Source organism: Polyodon spathula, chromosome 14 (genome assembly GCF_017654505.1).
Source record: "Polyodon spathula isolate WHYD16114869_AA chromosome 14, ASM1765450v1, whole genome shotgun sequence".
Classification (NCBI taxonomy): Eukaryota; Metazoa; Chordata; class Actinopteri; order Acipenseriformes; family Polyodontidae; genus Polyodon; species Polyodon spathula.
The window spans coordinates 24,360,462-24,380,971 of record NC_054547.1 but is presented as its reverse complement, the minus strand read 5'-3'; the positions used below and the strand labels follow the sequence as shown (position 1 = coordinate 24,380,971).

At 42.4% G+C, this 20,510-nt stretch overlaps 1 protein-coding gene across 28 annotated transcripts in view; it reads right to left on the bottom strand.

The window, feature by feature from the left end:
- Nucleotides 1-20,510, bottom strand: part of LOC121326822 (kinesin-like protein KIF1A) — a 160,454-nt gene that overhangs the window by 75,573 nt on the left and 64,371 nt on the right. For 11 of the 28 annotated variants that reach the window (XM_041270347.1, XM_041270351.1, XM_041270353.1 and 8 more), the window contains one exon: nt 8,605-8,907. The exons of 11 other annotated variants lie outside the window; for them this stretch is intronic. In XM_041270347.1, the coding sequence (XP_041126281.1) occupies nt 8,605-8,907 (303 nt within the window). The remainder of the gene's footprint in view (nt 1-8,604; nt 8,908-20,510) is intronic. 6 more of the 28 variants (XM_041270352.1, XM_041270375.1, XM_041270354.1 and 3 more) reach the window with 1 other exon arrangement.

Below are 20,510 nucleotides of genomic sequence, written 5' to 3'. Positions count from 1 at the left end.
TAATTTCCTACCCAGTTATTTTTACCTTGCAAGTTTTTTCACCGACTATTTTAATTGGTTAAATAACATTTCATATTCACATAAACAGGTTTAGACATGGGATCTTTAATAGCAGTCTAGAATAGTTTTGTATATAAAACCACTTTATTTCATCCAGCAAAACATTATTTAAATAACTCCTGAGCTGAAGCTCTGGATAATGCCCTACATGATTAAAACAATCTGTAAAGCATTGTCAATAGGGCCCTTAGACTACAGTGAAGAATTCAGTGGAAAGCCAAGGTGATCAGCAAGGCTAATCTGGAAATCTGGTCAGTTTTACACAGACTTCCTCTAACACTGTTCCTCTACCATGCAGCTACAGATTAATGGTGCAGTCCATAAAGACTTACAGTAAATCGATATCGGCAGCTAAGGCACCAAAATGAGATCCGCAGTAAATCAACAACCCTGAGAGTGATAGTAACAAGCAGAATCCTCAGCAGCTATACACAAACTATACATAAGACACAAAGCTGAGTCTTACAATAAGGATGGAGCACATAGCAGCTCTGAATCACAGACTATAACCGCAAAGAGAATCACAGGGAGGGGTGAGGACTGTTGTATCATTAATAGCTCTAGAACAGACAGCTAAAGCAAGAGAGGGAAGGTGGAGTGGGGAGGATTACTTCACATACAGCCCTCCAACAGGGAGAGAGACGGTGGAGTGGGAAGGATTATTTCACATACAGCCCTCCAACAGGGAGAGAGAAGGTGGAGTGGGGAGGATTATTTCACATACAGCCCTCCAACAGGGAGACAGAAGTTGGAGTGGGGAGGATTATTTCACATACAGCCCTCCAACAGGGAGAGGGAAGGTGGAGTGGGGAGGATTATTTCACATACAGCCCTCCAACAGGGAGTTGGACAGTAACCTTATTTTTGAGACAGTGTTAGAAAAAGAAGTTCATTATTATTTGGTCCAGTGGTTAAAGTCCAGTGCTTGTAACCAGGTGGTCACTGGTTCAAATGTGTGTGTGTGTGTGTGTGTGTGTGTGTGTGTGTGTGTGTGTGTGTGTGTGTGTGTGTGTGTGTGTGTATGTGTGTTATTATATTATTCAAATTGCACTAGTTTTCCTCTCGTTAAACTGAAGTAGGGACCAGAAAAGGTCCAGAACCAGAACTGTTTTTCAGTTCTTCCGTACTACCTGGGCTCAAGTATCCTGCATATCTAAAAATAGCGAATTAAGGCCTGGATGCTAATGGTACAATATTCTAAGGTCCATAGCTGGTATGACATTGCAGCATCTAGGAACTGCATTTATCAACTACACTTCCCCCAAGAAAAAAAAAAGAAACGTTAGTTTACTTAACGTAGCCCTGGTCCCCAGAAAGAGAAGACGACCACCACTTACATTGGTATGGGATATTCCTGCCCTTCGGGTAGGTATTGCTGAGCTCTCTATACCAGAGCTGCCGAAAGGCCCCTTCCTGGGATGACGCACTCGGTTCCGCCTACTGAGGGAATAAAAGCGTCACTCACAGGAAGATCCTCCTCTTTTTCCATCGAACCTGTGAGGGTGACCGAAGCCGCCTTGCGGGTGGTGGTCGTCTTCTCTTTCAGGTAACCAGGGTTACAGTAAGCATCTTAACGTTCCCTTTCAATTTGAAAAAGGGAAACGTTCTGCGGTTGGTGGACGTAATCCATATCCTATTACATATGGTTTCGGCAGCAGTCCGTCTTCCTTGCCGTCGTATGCTCCATACGTGTTACGACAGATTGCGGTCTAACAAACGTCACTCTTGTGAGAGTTCCTCAACACATTTGTGTGTCTTCCGTTCCGCCCAGATGGTGTTACCACTATACCATCTTGGACCTGGAGATACGTCGTGTCAGGGTCGATAGGGCCAGTACAAATGTCAGACATCGAGGCACCTTTGAAAAGGGCCAAAGATGTATCCAACCCTCTAGTGGAGTGTGTGGCTACCCTACCAGGTGGGGGCAAGCCAGCACCATTATACGCAGTTGACTGTGTCCACAATCCAGTGTGATAGACGCTGCTTAGAGAGGGGCTGTCCTAGGGTCCGTGTCCCGTGACAGACGAAGAGCTGGTCAGATTGACGCAGAGCTCTTGTTCTATGCACGTAGCATCTCAATGCCCGTGCTGAGCAGAGGAAGTTCAATCTCTCATCCTCCATTGAAGCAAATGGAGGTAGATGAAAAGACTTCAGTTCCACAGACTGGTTAATGTGGAAGGCTGTAATCACCTTGGGGAGGAAAGCGGGGTTGGTGCACAGCGACATCCTGCTGCCATTCTCCCAAACACGCATGCAGAAGCTGTGTACAGACAGCGCTTGCAGCTCACCTATCCTCTTACCAGAGGTGATAGCCAAGAGGAAGGCTGTCTTTACAGACAGAAACTTCAACTCAATGGAGTGTAAGGGCTCAAACTGGGCCTTCGTGAGAGCCTCTAGTACAATATTAAGGCTTCATTTGGGGAGAACAGTCCACCTAGGAGGGTGTAATCACTGTGAGCCTTTAAAGAAATGGTTAGCCAAAAAATGCACATTTGGAGACATAGAATCTACGGGGGCATGGCAAGCAGAGATAGCCGGTAAAGACATCAACAAGGTGCATCGAGCAGTTCTTGCAGAAACTGAAAAATGACTGGCATAGGGCAAGTGATGGGGTCATGGTTCTCAGCCAGACACCAAGCTTGAAAATACTTCCACTTACTGTATAGGTATACAAAGACCTAGTGGAGTCCACCCTAGCACTCTGCATCATACTGACAACTGCGTCTGATAGCCCTAGGGCTAGCCAGTGGTCCCTTTTAGGGGCCAGACCCATAGCTGGAGATCCAAACAAAGTGGAATCTCTCGGGGCTGGCCGTGCAACAGCTGGCACAGGGTCGAGAACCATATTCTCCTGGGCCACTTGGGAGCCATTAGGAGAACTGACACTTTCTCTAACCGGACTTTGAGGGGGGGATGGGGAGTGAGCAATGCAGCCACCTGATGGAATGCATCACGTTCCTGGTTCTCCTCCACAGCTGGCGCAAAAGTATGACCTGGGGATTTGGGCGCGTCAAGCAGTGCGGCCTTATCAGCATCTAGGACTCTGGCTTGTGTCAGCCACAGCTGTCTGTAAGCCAGCGCCTGTGTCCGGAAAACGGACTGGCGTGGTTCTGCCGCTGGCGTCCAGGGGACCTGCAGGAAAGCTTGAGCATGTCCCATAAGTGCCGAGACTGAGCTGGACAACTGGGTGGTACTGGCTTCTGAGGCACTCTCACAGCCTGGCTCTTCCTCAGCAAGGGTCTCACCCACTTACATTTCAGAGGAGAAAGAAGCTCTATCCCCCGAGGCCACTATAGATAGCATATCCTCCTGCACCAGCTGAGACGACCCTTCCCACCCCCCCTGCACTCCCATCGGCATCTATCTAGCCAAGAGTTCCAGGACCTGAGCCATCTGCACCTTAAGGTCCATAATGTCCCTCGCCTGCTTAGAATGCTTCACCCATCTCGCTTGCGGAAATGTCCAGCAGGGAGTCCTGTGACAGGTCGTCTGGGGCACCCAGAGCCGCTGACGGTCCGGTCATGGAGGAAGCGGAGCTTGCCATCATGGTTCTCTCTAAATGGGCCTCTTTCAGTCAGAGCTGAAAGGCCTCAAAGACACTACATGCCCTGTCCCCCGTCGAGGGCCATGCTGGCATGTGGGACGCCCAAGCACTGCACGTGCTTGTCCTCCTGCGGGATGCTGGCATTGCAGGCCGTACAGGGATGGGACCCCGAAATGGGCTTGGCTTTGTGCATTAGTACTGAGGCACTGTTTGAACTATGTTGAACACTGGTAAGTGTTAACGTAGTGTGTACGCCCACTAGCTTTGCAGCAAGGGTATTAACACTGCGCACCATGCGCTGAATACTGTGGGCACCTTGTGCACCGCATACTGTGCAGCACCTTATGAGCACTAGTGTAGTACCAGTTTACGTGTTCACCGTGCACTATGTACACTGCATGCACCTTGTATACTGAGTCCCTTGCACACTCAGTATCTTGTTTTTCACTGGGTACCGTGCAGCACTATAAGCTATACGCTAGGTTGAGCAGTGCTTATGTAACGAGCGCAACGTGCACCACGTGCACTGCTTGTACCTTGCATCCCAAGCGCACTGCGTACCGCATGCAGCACTGTGCGTTACTGCACTAGAGTGGTAGAGGTACCAGCACGTGTGCACACATGCACTGTGCTTACCGAGCACCACGCACACCGAGTACTGAGGGCACTAAGTACAACGAGTACCGTATAGCGTTGTTGTGTACTACCGCTGAGGCGCTGGGCACCGTGTGCCGCTTATACTAAGCACCTGTGACCTGAGGTAATATATATCACGGGCTATGCGTGTGCTGTGGTACCGCAGCACCGGGGAGGCTGCTACACTATGTGCCTACCCTAACTGCGTGGTCAGCACACACACCTGGTCAGCGCGTAGTGTGTACCAGGGAGGGACACAGAGCCGAAGCCACGGTGGGCGTGTTTAAGTAGGCAATAAAACACGGGAGAGAGAGTACACCGTTTGTTTACAAGGCCTGACTCACCAAGGTGGGCAGGCCTGTGCGGCTGGCATAGTCTACTCGACAGCATGGATGTGGCAAGGCCTAGCTCCATGGAAGAGAGCGCGGCTGGGAGGGGTCACTGGACAACGGGGATACAGTAAAGCCTAGCCCTGAGGAGGACACGTGTACTTTCAGGAAGAATAGACATTCATTCGCAGATGACTGCACAGGCAGTCGCTCGCATATGACAGACAGATATAAAGAGCACCTTACCACGCATGTGGGGAGAAGGCAAAAAAGGACTCAGTCTTTTAAATCATTGATTACAGGAAAGCGGCAAGCCGGATTTCAGCACGAATGGAAGGGAAATACAACTGACTCGAATCAACTTGAGAAGCTCTTTTCTATCAACACACTCAGCTCAACACAGAGGTCTTACCATACCGTCATGAGCGGGAAAAAGAGGAGGATCTTCCTGTGCGTGACGGTTTTATTCCCTTGATAGGCGACCGAGTGTGTCATCCCAGGAAGGGGCCTTTCAGCAGCTCTGGTATAGAGAGCTCAGCAATACCTACTGTAGGAATATCAGGAATATCCCATACCTAATGTAGTGTTGGTCGTCTTCAAATTGAAAGGGAACCACATTTACAGTACACTCAGGGTTTCACTAGCAAATAGACATTAATATAACTTATACAGCAAGCTGAACTATGGTTAGAGGAAATGCATTTTACTGTGCCTCAAGGACCTATATGCTTAACAGGTATTTAGTGACAAGCAGGATATCAAACCCTGATGGATACAACTTTAGTGGCCCTACTCAGTGCTACAGCCATTAAAAAAAGCACCAAGTGTTATTGGCCAGGACCTTAAACAGTCATTTCTGGCACTCAGATGTAAAGGGCACTTAATGTTATTTACAGAAATGTTAATAGTTTTGAAGTTCTAATATGTATTTTTATCATCTTGCATGGGCTAGGCCAAAACCAGAAATGCCCTTTAAAAAATTAACAAAATGAACATTATGTGTAATAAACTTTGTTCAGAAAAATCGTCATTTTCATTACGGATTTCCAATTTACACTCATTACACAACAGACCGCTAGTCATAATTAAATTAAAACTAGCAGCGCTAATCTGCATCTTGTTTCAGTACATTCTATATAAAGTCAACATTTAACTACAGTACAGACAACATTATAACTTCAAAACACTCAAAAATATAAATAATAAGTATCCAATAACTGTGCCTTATATACCCTGCCAATACTCAAATCCAAGCAATGGCCAGGGAAATAAGGGTGTATATTACATACCTTAAATCAAACATTACTTCTGGATAAAGAAGGGTAGTAAAGGGAATACGGGTATTTTACTTTACCTAGACAGTTTTGTGGGCATCCTATTGGTCCTAAATAACTGAGCAGGGACTATAAACCTGTTTCACATGTTTTGTGCCGAGTACAGTTAGAAAGACAAATCACTGATATTCACTAGGAGACTCAATTGTGATGCCTTTATCTATCTATTTCATTCTGAATTAGAAAAATAAAAGTCCAGAGATCTAAAGTGATCATAACCTCAAAATCCCTTGTAACCAAGCACCAAACTGAAACAAAGAACCAAGACTGTAGGAGACTTGTCCATTAAAAAGCAACGCTGACTAATCAGAGACCCATGGACCGATTACCTTGAGACCTGAGTTGGACTGAAACCCAGAACCCCGAAGGTGAAAGACCAGTGTGTGAGGCACTGCGCCATGCTGTGTCTGAGTAGCAATGCAAACAAGGAGAATGCCTTCTCTGGAGAGACTAGGTGGGTGTGGGGTGTGGAGGTGGATGGCGAGTGGAAGGGATGCAAAGGGTAGGAGTTTACGACAAGATTGGTGAGGTGCAAAGATGGCATGCTCAGAATATAACGTCAACGCAAAAGCTTTTCTGTTTGTTGACAAAACATAATAAAGTGAATTGACATATATATATATATATATATATATATATATATATATATATATATATATATATATATATATATATATATATATTATATAAGATTGGGTGGTCATTCTCGGTCGTCGTTTTTACACATGTGTTTAGAAAAACAAATTACAAAAAAGTATTTAAATAATTAAAAGCACACTTCACAATAGACTTATATAGTCACAGCTGCTGTATGTGTGTAGCCAATTCATTAGAATGATATATAAATATAGAATAAAAAAAAGAAAAGTATGTGCTCTGGCATGCCTGGTAGAGACTGCTGCAGGAGAAACCAGCTCTTTCATCTTGAGATCCTGATTTTGCAGCACATATTAAACAGGGTTAGCTTTACGTTAATTAGTCTCACAATCGCTGTTTGGTATCACAAAGGAAACCTGTACGATTGTTTGAAAGCACCGTAAGTAAATATACAGGATTCAATCCATGCCATTTAACCCAGTCAAAGGAGGGCAGACACCCCAGGGGTTCTTTAGCCATGACATCATCTTTCCTTATTCCAAGCAACAGTCTAACACAATCTGTTCGTTAAAACTATCTGTCTAACCACCAGTGAGTGTTTCAAACTCTCAAATCAAGAAATGGAATCCAGAATATTTGGACTCATTGCTCAAAAGACGTTATATAGATTTAAGATAACACTACACAATCTATGCCAACTCTTTTTTCTACTGAGTCCAGAAACCTTCAAAGTCCAGAATCCTTGACATTTTAGTAATTCAAATATATATATATATATATATATATATATATATATATATATATATATATATATATATATAGCATTCAAGCATATTTGCATATATTTGCATATTTGCATATGTAGCTTTTCTGCAGTGGCTGTTCTCAAAGCTGGTGATACTTTACACCCTGCAGTGTTTACTGATTTTTATTATTCTGCCATGTAAGTATCATGTAAATATCTTTAACATAATTATGACTGTGTTTTATCTCTTTTTTTACACAGCTTGGGTCTAAAATCAGATGGGGAATAAAAGCGAACAGATTTCACAATATGTTTTTGTAGAAGAGATAATGGTAACACTTTAAAATAATGGCCACAAAATTATAATGAATTCTGACTCAATACCACCTGAATATCTTCTGCATTTCTGAAGGATTTCATTTTGAATTCAGCTCCTGTTAATTCATGTGGATTACCTGTATTCAATCCATACCCTCTTACTCACCCCCAGGGGGATTGTGGGAAATTAATGCATGTGTTTTACATGTGATAACATAATTTGTTACAAAGGAACATGGATTGAATATGGGTAATTAAATCCACATGAATTAACAGGAGTTGCATTCAAAATGAAATCCTTTGGAACTCAGAGGAAGCGCAGAAGATATTCAGGTGTTATTCTTGTGGTACTGTATTCAGTCAGAAGTTATTATGAATTTTTGGCCATTATTTAAAGTGTTACCAAGATAACTCTTCTGTACAACCTTATGTATTTTGTCCTAGTGAAATGTGTTTTATTCCTCAGTTGATTTAGCCCCAGGTTATGTGAATAAATAAATATAAAAAATGATTGTGATTATGTTGACAGGAACTGTTAATAATGCACTTCCTTTTCAGTATATGGAAAACCAAGCTAGGATTTAATCTCCTGTACAAGCTATCACCATTATTATAGACTGCCTGGAAATTACTGCCTGAAAAGTTTTTTTCTTCAAACCTCTATTCCTTATTGAAAGTTATCTGACCATTTTAATAATATCCAGACCTATCCTATATTTATCTCTGTAAAATATTTTAAATTATTAAAAATGATGCTGAATCATTTCTTACACAACGCTGTTGTTATTGTCCGCAATTATCTTGAGAATTGTTCCATGATAAGATATTCCACATTCTAACTACTGTAACTGAAAGCTCTGATATAGTAGATGAGTTATATCGCAGTCTCTGGCTCCCAGGGACTGCATATCAGTGGAGCAGTGTAATTAGGGCTAAAATTGACCTTCCTATCATTGTTATAAAATATTGGTCATGAATGGTCCACTTCTCAGTGTGAAAGAACTAGTTCCTCTCTCAGCATGCTCCTGAAACCTCACCAACCTTCCCACTACACTGAATAGAGGTGAGCGGTCATAAAAGGGGTCCTGGCCTTCGCCGGAGAATGGGCAGTGCTCTCCCTCATCTCCCCCCAGCTCGGAACACGGGTCGTCCAAAAAGATCTCATCTTCCAGGTCCTCCAACTCCTCCTCCTCCTCCTCCACCTTCCCATCATGCCGCTCATCTGCGAGCTCGGTAATGTCAGAGTCAGGGTTGGAGAGGGTGGGGGAGGGGGTGAGATCTGCCATGCGCTCGCTCATGCATGTGTTGAAAATGGGGGTGCTAGTGCAGCCAGAGACATGGGAACTGGATTAGTACGACAAGATAAACACACACAGGTTAATTATATTAGCCAGTGGCACATGCCCACAGCACAGACCTTGTCCTGGTTTGTTTTTTGTTGTTTGAGAGGGTAGAAGGATCTAAAACTCTAGTGTAAGCACCCTGGAAACTTTGTTCTGCAATGACAGTCTAAACACATGGACCTTTTTTCTAATAGTCTTTATAATAAATGTTAGTCTTATCTACCCAAATACTTCCATAAATAGTCTTCATCCAAATTACTTCTAACCCCCCCCCCCCCCCCCCCCCCTCCAGGAACTTATTTTAAGACCAAATTTTTCAAAGTTCTTTCTAAATCCATTGGTCTGCTTTCTTGCTGAGGGTCAGACTTCAGCTACGGAGTAGCAGGGCTTTCTTATCAGGGCCTGAACTAATGCTAAGCTGATTCCTTTCAGGCCAGCGATGCTCAAAACCAGAACCAGAGATGCCTGCTTTTGGATCTGCAACAGAACAGTGCTGTACCTCACTGAAATGAAGGTGTACTGAACAATTCACCTCATGCACTGTAAATAGCTCTCACACAGTGAAAATTATGAATTATACAATTACCTACAGTGGGAAACAAGGGAATAAATCACTTTTTACCTTTTATCCAAATATACATTTAGTGAGTGAGGCTGTTAATGCTATTAATGTAAAGTGCTGTTGCACAGTTAGTCACAACAATGTTGTGACCTTGCTGTTGTAGTAGACAGTGTGGGGAAGCAACTAAAAAGGTAATTATTATTGCCTATTACATCAGAACTACAGAAACACTGGCCATGTACTTTACCTGGTGCAGAAAGACTGGCCAATGTAATGTACATTCTTTAAAACGATATGAAATGTTCTCTTTGAGCTGTTGCTTTTACGGTTAAGGTTAGGGTTAGGGTTAGGGTTAGGGTTAGGATTAAGGTTAGCGTTAAGAACTGATTTAAATCTTAAGCTCAGTGTTGGTATTCTATCAGCTGGCCTGTCACTGAAAAGTCTTTCTACACCTACTGTATGCTGAGATCATGATAAGGTTGTATAATGCACTCATGAGACCGCACTTAGAATATAGCGGCGGAGATCTGACATCCTTTTTTGACAGCAGTTAATGTTAGACAACATTTTCTAAATGTATGCTTTTCTATAATACAAAACCAACAACAACTTAAAGGGATAACTGTCTGCAATGCATGTGAAGGGACTTCCTGATCTCATATAAACATCAAATAATAAAGCTGCTGAAATAGAAGTACTGTACCAAGCACTGTCACCAGGGATGCACAACTCTGAAGCGAGAATTGTAAAACTGAAGTTGCTGAAAATCTGTCGACACCAGAAAGCCCTTCTAGATGCGAATTCAAACCCTGCAGATGTTTTATGGAGTAAGTTGATTTAGTAATACTTAAAGAAAGTTCTATAGGAAAAAGTATTTGTCATACAGTTTGTTATGTTAGTATTAATACAGACACCAGCACTGAGTGTTTTATAGTTATGGATTAAATACCCACAACAAGTTTGTAAATAAAAATGCTGCAGTAGAGTGGCTGTAATGCAGAAACACTGAACAAAGACTGTATTAAACAACAGCTATTAATAAGTAGCAGATCTAAGTAGACTATGGACTAGAATATGTTTTGGATGACATTTTTTATTAATGTTCTCTTGTTCTGACAGATTTGATTCCATGTTTTAGTTGTGAGATTGCCTGTATAGTATCTGCAGGTGGTGATTTATAATTCTAACATCATCACATTTTGTTAGGCTTAAAATCAACATTAAAACCTGGACATTAACCATGTAACCGTTGCTTTAAATTTACATCCCTCTGAAAATATATAGATGGGTTTCATGAAGGTAGCTTTTTAAAAAATTATCATTTAATCAGAAAAATAAATAAAATATAAGAAAATATAACTTTATATAGTTTGAAATGATATTTTAAGCACATATTTATTAAAAACAATCCTTATGATTCACAGACGCTGATTAAGGTATTTATGGCCATAATTGTCCCTCGTTTTTAGGTAAAGTTTTTAAATCAGCCATTAGTTAATGTGTTCATGACTCAACAATTCTCCAGATCAGTTTAACTGAAGCTTTTATTTGGGTTTATGGGCATCTGGAGGTATAGGACCGCATGGCAGGTGAGTCAGTTTGCGTGAAATCTGTGTGAATTTCTCCATACCCCAGTTACTACGTTTCTTACTCAGACACTTTGAATTTTCTCATTGGAGTGGTTAACAATATCCTTGTGGAACTGCACTGACAAGTTGGCAGCTTTAGTGTTATTTTTTATTTATCGTTCTTTCATTTTTTTGTGATTATTTGTAAGGATAGTGTCTAGAAATGGGCAATACAAATATTTTAAAATAATTTCATACACTGGCACTGAAGATAATAACAAAACTGCAGAAAACGTATTGTTCCTTTTACCTCACAAGCATGGGCAGGTCTTCAATGTTTGTCACATGGTGATCTACTACTTCAATATTCCAGTTCAGGTCCCAGACCTTAAATAAATTCACATCTGAGACAGAACCTTAATCTAACCTCACAGATACTCTATGTGTGACTGAAGGTTTTTCATGTAAAATGCATTTCAGTGTGTTGTTTATCAAAGTCAAAGATTCCTAATAACAGCAACATCATGCATTTTCAAAATGCTGGCTCCTGTCACTCTGCTCTCTGCTCTCTGCTCTCCTTATTTCACACCAATAAATAGTTCTCTAAAATGCTGGCTCCTGTCACTCTGCTCTCTGCTCTCTGCTCTCCTTATTTCACACCAATAAATAGTTCTCTAAAATGCTGGCTCCTGTCACTCTGCCACTCTGCTCTCTGCTCTCCTTATTTCACACCAATAAATAGTTCTCTAAAATGCTGGCTCCTGTCACTCTGCCACTCTGCTCTCTGCTCTCCTTATTTCACACCAATAAATAGTTCTCTAAAATGCTGGCTCCTGCCACTCTGCCACTCTGCTCTCTGCTCTCCTTATTTCACACCAATAAATAGTTCTCTAAAATGCTGGCTCCTGCCACTCTGCCACTCTGCTCTCTGCTCTCCTTATTTCACACCAATAAATAGTTCTCTAAAATGCTGGCTCCTGTCACTCTGCCACTCTGCTCTCTGCTCTCCTTATTTCACACCAATAAATAGTTCTCTAAAATGCTGGCTCCTGTCACTCTGCCACTCTGCTCTCTGCTCTCCTTATTTCACACCAATAAATAGTTCTCTAAAATGCTGGCTCCTGTCACTCTGCCACTCTGCTCTCTGCTCTCCTTATTTCACACCAATAAATAGTTCTCTAAAATGCTGGCTCCTGTCACTCTGCCACTCTGCTCTCTGCTCTCCTTATTTCACACCAATAAATAGTTCTCTAAAATGCTGGCTCCTGTCACTCTGCCACTCTGCTCTCTGCTCTCCTTATTTCACACCAATAAATAGTTCTCTAAAATGCTGGCTCCTGTCACTCTGCCACTCTGCTCTCTGCTCTCCTTATTTCACACCAATAAATAGTTCTCTAAAATGCTGGCTCCTGTCACTCTGCCACTCTGCTCTCTGCTCTCCTTATTTCACACCAATAAATAGTTCTCTAAAATGCTGGCTCCTGTCACTCTGCCACTCTGCTCTCTGCTCTCCTTATTTCACACCAATAAATAGTTCTCTAAAATGCTGGCTCCTGTCACTCTGCCACTCTGCTCTCTGCTCTCCTTATTTCACACCAATAAATAGTTCTCTAAAATGCTGGCTCCTGTCACTCTGCCACTCTGCTCTCTGCTCTCCTTATTTCACACCAATAAATAGTTCTCTAAAATGCTGGCTCCTGTCACTCTGCCACTCTGCTCTCTGCTCTCCTTATTTCACACCAATAAATAGTTCTCTAAAATGCTGGCTCCTGTCACTCTGCCACTCTGCTCTCTGCTCTCCTTATTTCACACCAATAAATAGTTCTCTAAAATGCTGGCTCCTGTCACTCTGCCACTCTGCTCTCTGCTCTCCTTATTTCACACCAATAAATAGTTCTCTAAAATGCTGGCTCCTGTCACTCTGCCACTCTGCTCTCTGCTCTCCTTATTTCACACCAATAAATAGTTCTCTAAAATGCTGGCTCCTGTCACTCTGCCACTCTGCTCTCTGCTCTCCTTATTTCACACCAATAAATAGTTCTCTAAAATGCTGGCTCCTGTCACTCTGCCACTCTGCTCTCTGCTCTCCTTATTTCACACCAATAAATAGTTCTCTAAAATGCTGGCTCCTGTCACTCTGCCACTCTGCTCTCTTCTCTCCTTATTTCACACCAATAAATAGTTCTCTAAAATGCTGGCTCCTGTCACTCTGCCACTCTGCTCTCTGCTCTCCTTATTTCACACCAATAAATAGTTCTCTAAAATGCTGGCTCCTGTCACTCTGCCACTCTGCTCTCTGCTCTCCTTATTTCACACCAATAAATAGTTCTCTAAAATGCTGGCTCCTGTCACTCTGCCACTCTGCTCTCTGCTCTCCTTATTTCACACCAATAAATAGTTCTCTAAAATGCTGGCTCCTGTCACTCTGCCACTCTGCTCTCTGCTCTCCTTATTTCACACCAATAAATAGTTCTCTAAAATGCTGGCTCCTGTCACTCTGCCACTCTGCTCTCTGCTCTCCTTATTTCACACCAATAAATAGTTCTCTAAAATGCTGGCTCCTGTCACTCTGCCACTCTGCTCTCTGCTCTCCTTATTTCACACCAATAAATAGTTCTCTAAAATGCTGGCTCCTGTCACTCATTTCTCTTAAAATGACTGGCTTCTGCCACTACCCGCCCTTCCACTGCCCGGACCTCGCGCTTCACGCCCCGCGCGAGAGGACTCTAACAGTGTGGTTCCATTAATACAACGTAGACATTGTTATACACGATCCACCGGAGGCCGGTGACGCCGGCGCGCACGTGAGACGATGAGACGAGAGGAATAAAGGTGGTATTTATCAAGAGATTTTACGGCCGAGGGACATGAGGACGGTGAGACGGGCGACCCAGTCCTCCCGTACGTTGTTTACGCCAGACAGCGATTAGACAGGCGAACAAGCTGAGCCGTGACGAGCGACGAGCGGAATAAACGTGTGGTTCTTTCTCAAGAGATTTTTCCGACCGCGGAAGTGAGGGACGGTGGACGAGAGCGCGAGAGGATCAAGTGGGTTCTTTATCAAGAGATTTTACGACGGACGTGACGGACGTGAGCCGAGAGACGAAGAGGAATAACAGTGTGTGTATTACCAGAGATTTTACGCCCGCGCGACGGTGGCAGGTGAGCCCGCCGAGAGCCGAGAGGACTAAAGTGTGGTTATTTATCAAAGTATTTTCGCCCGGCGCGGAGTACATGCAAAGTTGGGCCTATATATTCTTGGCGCACTCACCTCGCCTGAGGCTCGTAGTGCACAGTGATCTATTGTGAGTTGCTTGTCACTATATTGTGTGAGCCGTCGATCACTACGGCCGCCCTATGCTTTCCTCAAGACGAGAGGAATAAAGGTGGGGTATTTTATGAAAGAGATGTTACCAGACTCGACTACGCACTGAGGACGGAAGTGGAAGACGGTCGAGGCACTGAGGGGTAGCAGACGAGACAAGGAGTAAGTGTGGTTATCAAGCGATGCTTAACGCGCCCGAGGACAGTGGAGCGACGCGTGGGACGGGAGAAGACGAGAGGAAGACAGTGTGGTTCTTCGATTCTCAAGAGATTTTACGGACCGCGGACAAAGGACTGCCCTGATGGGGAATGACGGTTGTAGACGGAGACGAGCACTGGAAAAAAACAAAGTAAACAACTTTCACACCAATAAATAGTTCTCTAAAATGCTGGCTCCTGTCACTCTGCCACTCTGCTCTCTGCTCTCCTTATTTCACACCAATAAATAGTTCTCTAAAATGCTGGCTCCTGTCACTCTGCCACTCTGCTCTCTGCTCTCCTTATTTCACACCAATAAATAGTTCTCTAAAATGCTGGCTCCTGTCACTCTGCCACTCTGCTCTCTGCTCTCCTTATTTCACACCAATAAATAGTTCTCTAAAATGCTGGCTCCTGTCACTCTGCCACTCTGCTCTCTGCTCTCCTTATTTCACACCAATAAATAGTTCTCTAGAATGCTGGCTCCTGTCACTCTGCCACTCTGCTCTCTTCTCTCCTTATTTCACACCAATAAATAGTTCTCTAAAATGCTGGCTCCTGTCACTCTGCCACTCTGCTCTCTGCTCTCCTTATTTCACACCAATAAATAGTTCTCTAAAATGCTGGCTCCTGTCACTCTGCCACTCTGCTCTCTGCTCTCCTTATTTCACACCAATAAATAGTTCTCTAAAATGCTGGCTCCTGTCACTCTGCCACTCTGCTCTCTGCTCTCCTTATTTCACACCAATAAATAGTTCTCTAAAATGCTGGCTCCTGTCACTCTGCCACTCTGCTCTCTGCTCTCCTTATTTCACACCAATAAATAGTTCTCTAAAATGCTGGCTCCTGTCACTCTGCCACTCTGCTCTCTGCTGCTCTCCTTATTTCACACCAATAAATAGTTCTCTAAAATGCTGGCTCCTGTCACTCTGCCACTCTGCTCTCTGCTCTCCTTATTTCACACCAATAAATAGTTCTCTAAAATGCTGGCTCCTGTCACTCTGCCACTCTGCTCTCTGCTCTCCTTATTTCACACCAATAAATAGTTCTCTAAAATGCTGGCTCCTGTCACTCTGCCACTCTGCTCTCTGCTCTCCTTATTTCACACCAATAAATAGTTCTCTAAAATGCTGGCTCCTGTCACTCTGCCACTCTGCTCTCTGCTCTCCTTATTTCACACCAATAAATAGTTCTCTAAAATGCTGGCTCCTGTCACTCTGCCACTCTGCTCTCTGCTCTCCTTATTTCACACCAATAAATAGTTCTCTAAAATGCTGGCTCCTGTCACTCTGCCACTCTGCTCTCTGCTCTCCTTATTTCACACCAATAAATAGTTCTCTAAAATGCTGGCTCCTGTCACTCTGCCACTCTGCTCTCTGCTCTCCTTATTTCACACCAATAAATAGTTCTCTAAAATGCTGGCTCCTGTCACTCTGCCACTCTGCTCTCTGCTCTCCTTATTTCACACCAATAAATAGTTCTCTAAAATGCTGGCTCCTGTCACTCTGCCACTCTGCTCTCTGCTCTCCTTATTTCACACCAATAAATAGTTCTCTAAAATGCTGGCTCCTGTCACTCTGCCACTCTGCTCTCTGCTCTCCTTATTTCACACCAATAAATAGTTCTCTAAAATGCTGGCTCCTGTCACTCTGCCACTCTGCTCTCTGCTCTCCTTATTTCACACCAATAAATAGTTCTCTAAAATGCTGGCTCCTGTCACTCTGCCACTCTGCTCTCTGCTCTCCTTATTTCACACCAATAAATAGTTCTCTAAAATGCTGGCTCCTGTCACTCTGCCACTCTGCTCTCTGCTCTCCTTATTTCACACCAATAAATAGTTCTCTAAAATGCTGGCTCCTGTCACTCTGCCACTCTGCTCTCTGCTCTCCTTATTTCACACCAATAAATAGTTCTCTAAAATGCTGGCTCCTGTCACTCTGCCACTCTGCTCTCTGCTCTCCTTATTTCACACCAATAAATAGTTCTCTAAAATGCTGGCTCCTGTCACTCTGCCACTCTGCTCTCTGCTCTCCTTATTTCACACCAATAAATAGTTCTCTAAAATGCTGGCTCCTGTCACTCTGCCACTCTGCTCTCTGCTCTCCTTATTTCACACCAATAAATAGTTCTCTAAAATGCTGGCTCCTGTCACTCTGCCACTCTGCTCTCTGCTCTCCTTATTTCACACCAATAAATAGTTCTCTAAAATGCTGGCTCCTGTCACTCTGCCACTCTGCTCTCTGCTCTCCTTATTTCACACCAATAAATAGTTCTCTAAAATGCTGGCTCCTGTCACTCTGCCACTCTGCTCTCTGCTCTCCTTATTTCACACCAATAAATAGTTCTCTAAAATGCTGGCTCCTGTCACTCTGCCACTCTGCTCTCTGCTCTCCTTATTTCACACCAATAAATAGTTCTCTAAAATGCTGGCTCCTGTCACTCTGCCACTCTGCTCTCTGCTCTCCTTATTTCACACCAATAAATAGTTCTCTAAAATGCTGGCTCCTGTCACTCTGCCACTCTGCTCTCTGCTCTCCTTATTTCACACCAATAAATAGTTCTCTAAAATGCTGGCTCCTGTCACTCTGCCACTCTGCTCTCTGCTCTCCTTATTTCACACCAATAAATAGTTCTCTAAAATGCTGGCTCCTGTCACTCTGCCACTCTGCTCTCTGCTCTCCTTATTTCACACCAATAAATAGTTCTCTAAAATGCTGGCTCCTGTCACTCTGCCACTCTGCTCTCTGCTCTCCTTATTTCACACCAATAAATAGTTCTCTAAAATGCTGGCTCCTGTCACTCTGCCACTCTGCTCTCTGCTCTCCTTATTTCACACCAATAAATAGTTCTCTAAAATGCTGGCTCCTGTCACTCTGCCACTCTGCTCTCTGCTCTCCTTATTTCACACCAATAAATAGTTCTCTAAAATGCTGGCTCCTGTCACTCTGCCACTCTGCTCTCTGCTCTCCTTATTTCACACCAATAAATAGTTCTCTAAAATGCTGGCTCCTGTCACTCTGCCACTCTGCTCTCTTCTCTCCTTATTTCACACCAATAAATAGTTCTCTAAAATGCTGGCTCCTGTCACTCTGCCACTCTGCTCTCTTCTCTCCTTATTTCACACCAATAAATAGTTCTCTAAAATGCTGGCTCCTGTCACTCTGCCACTCTGCTCTCTTCTCTCCTTATTTCACACCAATAAATAGTTCTCTAAAATGCTGGCTCCTGTCACTCTGCCACTCTGCTCTCTTCTCTCCTTATTTCACACCAATAAATAGTTCTCTAAAATGTCATCCCATATCAGACTGATACATCCCCAGGCTCTGATACTTCTAAGCTTTATCTCAACTGCATAAGAGGATCTCTACATATAGACTATCATCTGAGACCAACTCTGGTGATGAACCTGAACCCCTGATAGAGAACTGTCACAGTGGTTTGGGGACAGCCCTAATACATCCTTCTAGGGTGGGTATATCACTGGCAATGTGGTAAAATCATGTTACTTACCTGAAATTTAAAATAAAGGTTAAGGGTGGGAGTAAAACAAATGACAATTTTACACATTGAACTAACACAAAAGTGGTTTTACCACCACCCCTACTGTATTTCACCACATTGCCAATAATGTACCCAGCCATAATGTAAAACTCTTTTTTAATACTGATGATAGACTAATAGCTGTAAACATCCAGGCGCTTCCACTGTTTCCCTGTCGGAATGACATGTATCCACTGTGGGGGATGAATTATATACACTTGCTGTGCAGACAGACTCAGTCTTAAACAATGTATAAATGAAAGTGTCATGCACATGTATATACGGTATGTACAGACAGCTGCAGTATCACTGCTGTATCCTTCACAAGCTATATCCGGAGATTTCAATCAGCATGTCAACGCTGACTCTCCTCAGAATGTGCGACTACTGATCGCCATAGTGACTACTAAAGGCCAGTGTTAAACGTGACACTCTCAAGCAGAAATACAAAATCCACACACATACTGTTTATTTATTTTAAATGTTCCTATCTGCCAGTCTATCGTTTTCGACTAGAGGTTGGCACAGGTAGAAAATCAGGAACTGGGTGCCCGCCGTGAAAAATACCCAGGTACCTGGATCTTTTTCCGGTAATAATAAAAATAAAAAAAATAAAAAAATTAAATATCACATATATTAATGTTTTAAGTGCATGACAGACATTAAAATAGTATATAGTACACACACATTTAGTTACTTCAGATCTGTAGACTTATGTAACCTTGTAGACTTGTGTACTGGAAACATTGAAATAATAATAATAAATAATAATAATAATAATAATAATAATAATAATAATAATAATAATAATCTCTGTTTAACAGTTAATGTAACATGTGCATCATGCTGCAGGATTCTTTGCGATATATACTGGCTATACTCCGCTGCTGTTGTTATTGTTGTTATTGTTGACATGGCTGTTCTGTTCAGTTTTTTAACTAATGCAGTAATACAGCACTGCTATTATGTTATGGACTGTCGTAATAGAAAAATAAAATTGAGCTAGTTTTAATGGCAGTCACAAAAGAGACATATGTGTCTGTTTGGTTGTTTGGCTGTTTGGAAGTGTCGTTCCTGATCACTAAATTCTGTCTTGTGAATGCATAACGATGGCATCCAAGCAAAGCATTGAGTGGAGTTTCTTAACCAAGCAGGAGAAAACAAAGTTTCATTCAAAGGAGGAAGCACACTTACTTAATTTGCATCACATTATTTTATTTTTATTTTATTTATTTGCTTATTTATTTTTAAATAAAGGCTACTTATTTGATCTTTTTGGTAAGAAACTACATCTGTTCAATAACTGTAGATAAAGCAATCTGTATTGGAAGCCACACGGTTATTATTATAAATGGATCAGTGTTATCACCGACATAAACCAACAGGATATTGTTATGTTGTTTTCTTCTGATTTAGTTTCTGAGAAGAATAGTCGGCAGAGTTATTATTATTATTATTATTATTATTATTATTATTATTATTATTATTATTGAGGCATACTTGCCTGTGTGTTACGGTTTTCTGTAAAACACTGATATCCTGTCATTTAAGAAAAGGCTTAATGCAAAGCATGTTTTAACATTGTCTTTATTACGCAGGCCAGAGAACCACGCTTACAACTGTTTTGTCATATTTTCTACAATTTCTTAGTAAAAAGAGAGGCGGTAGCATCAGGTCATTTAAAACCTGACGTGTATCCAGGTTTTCAGGTACCTGTGCCGACCTCTAGTTTAGAAAGTTTGCTGCCATTTCAAATTTGGGAAAGTGACAATTTGAAGAAGATACACACCATTAGTCTATCAATCTGATTTTTTCTTATTTTTTACAGGTTCTAAATTGCACTGTACATTTTTTGTCCTCATGTGTGTTATTTATATAATCAGCTTCCTCCCTCAGTTATACCATACCAATGGGATATTCCTAATTACTCTTAAGAAGGTTGTTTAAACTGGCCTGGACTAATTCAACTCTGGCAACACCACTGTTTCAACACAAGCCTGGACTTCGGAGCCAGCGATCTGCAACAGTACACTGACAGCAATCACATACTCAGACTGGGCTGGAACTGGAGACGCTAAAGGTACTTGAGTTCTGCCAACACAACTACTGAAATCTGGATTTGCTACCTAAGTTAGCTAAAAATCAGCCTAGGATCTGATATTAGACTAGTGAAACTGTAGGAATTCAGGCACAGGCAGGGCTAATGCACGACTGCTAGTGCATCTATATGCTAAGAAGCAGGTCAGATAGTAAATCTGCTCAAAGTGCAACAAGGTCGGTGCTGTGGACAATTCTAGATGGAAATTTGTAATAAGAGAAAGCATAAAGTGTTACCTATCAAATGTGAAAAAACAAGCAGATAGTGAAACTAAATAATTAGAGCACACTAAATGTGATAAAAGTGTCAGTTAA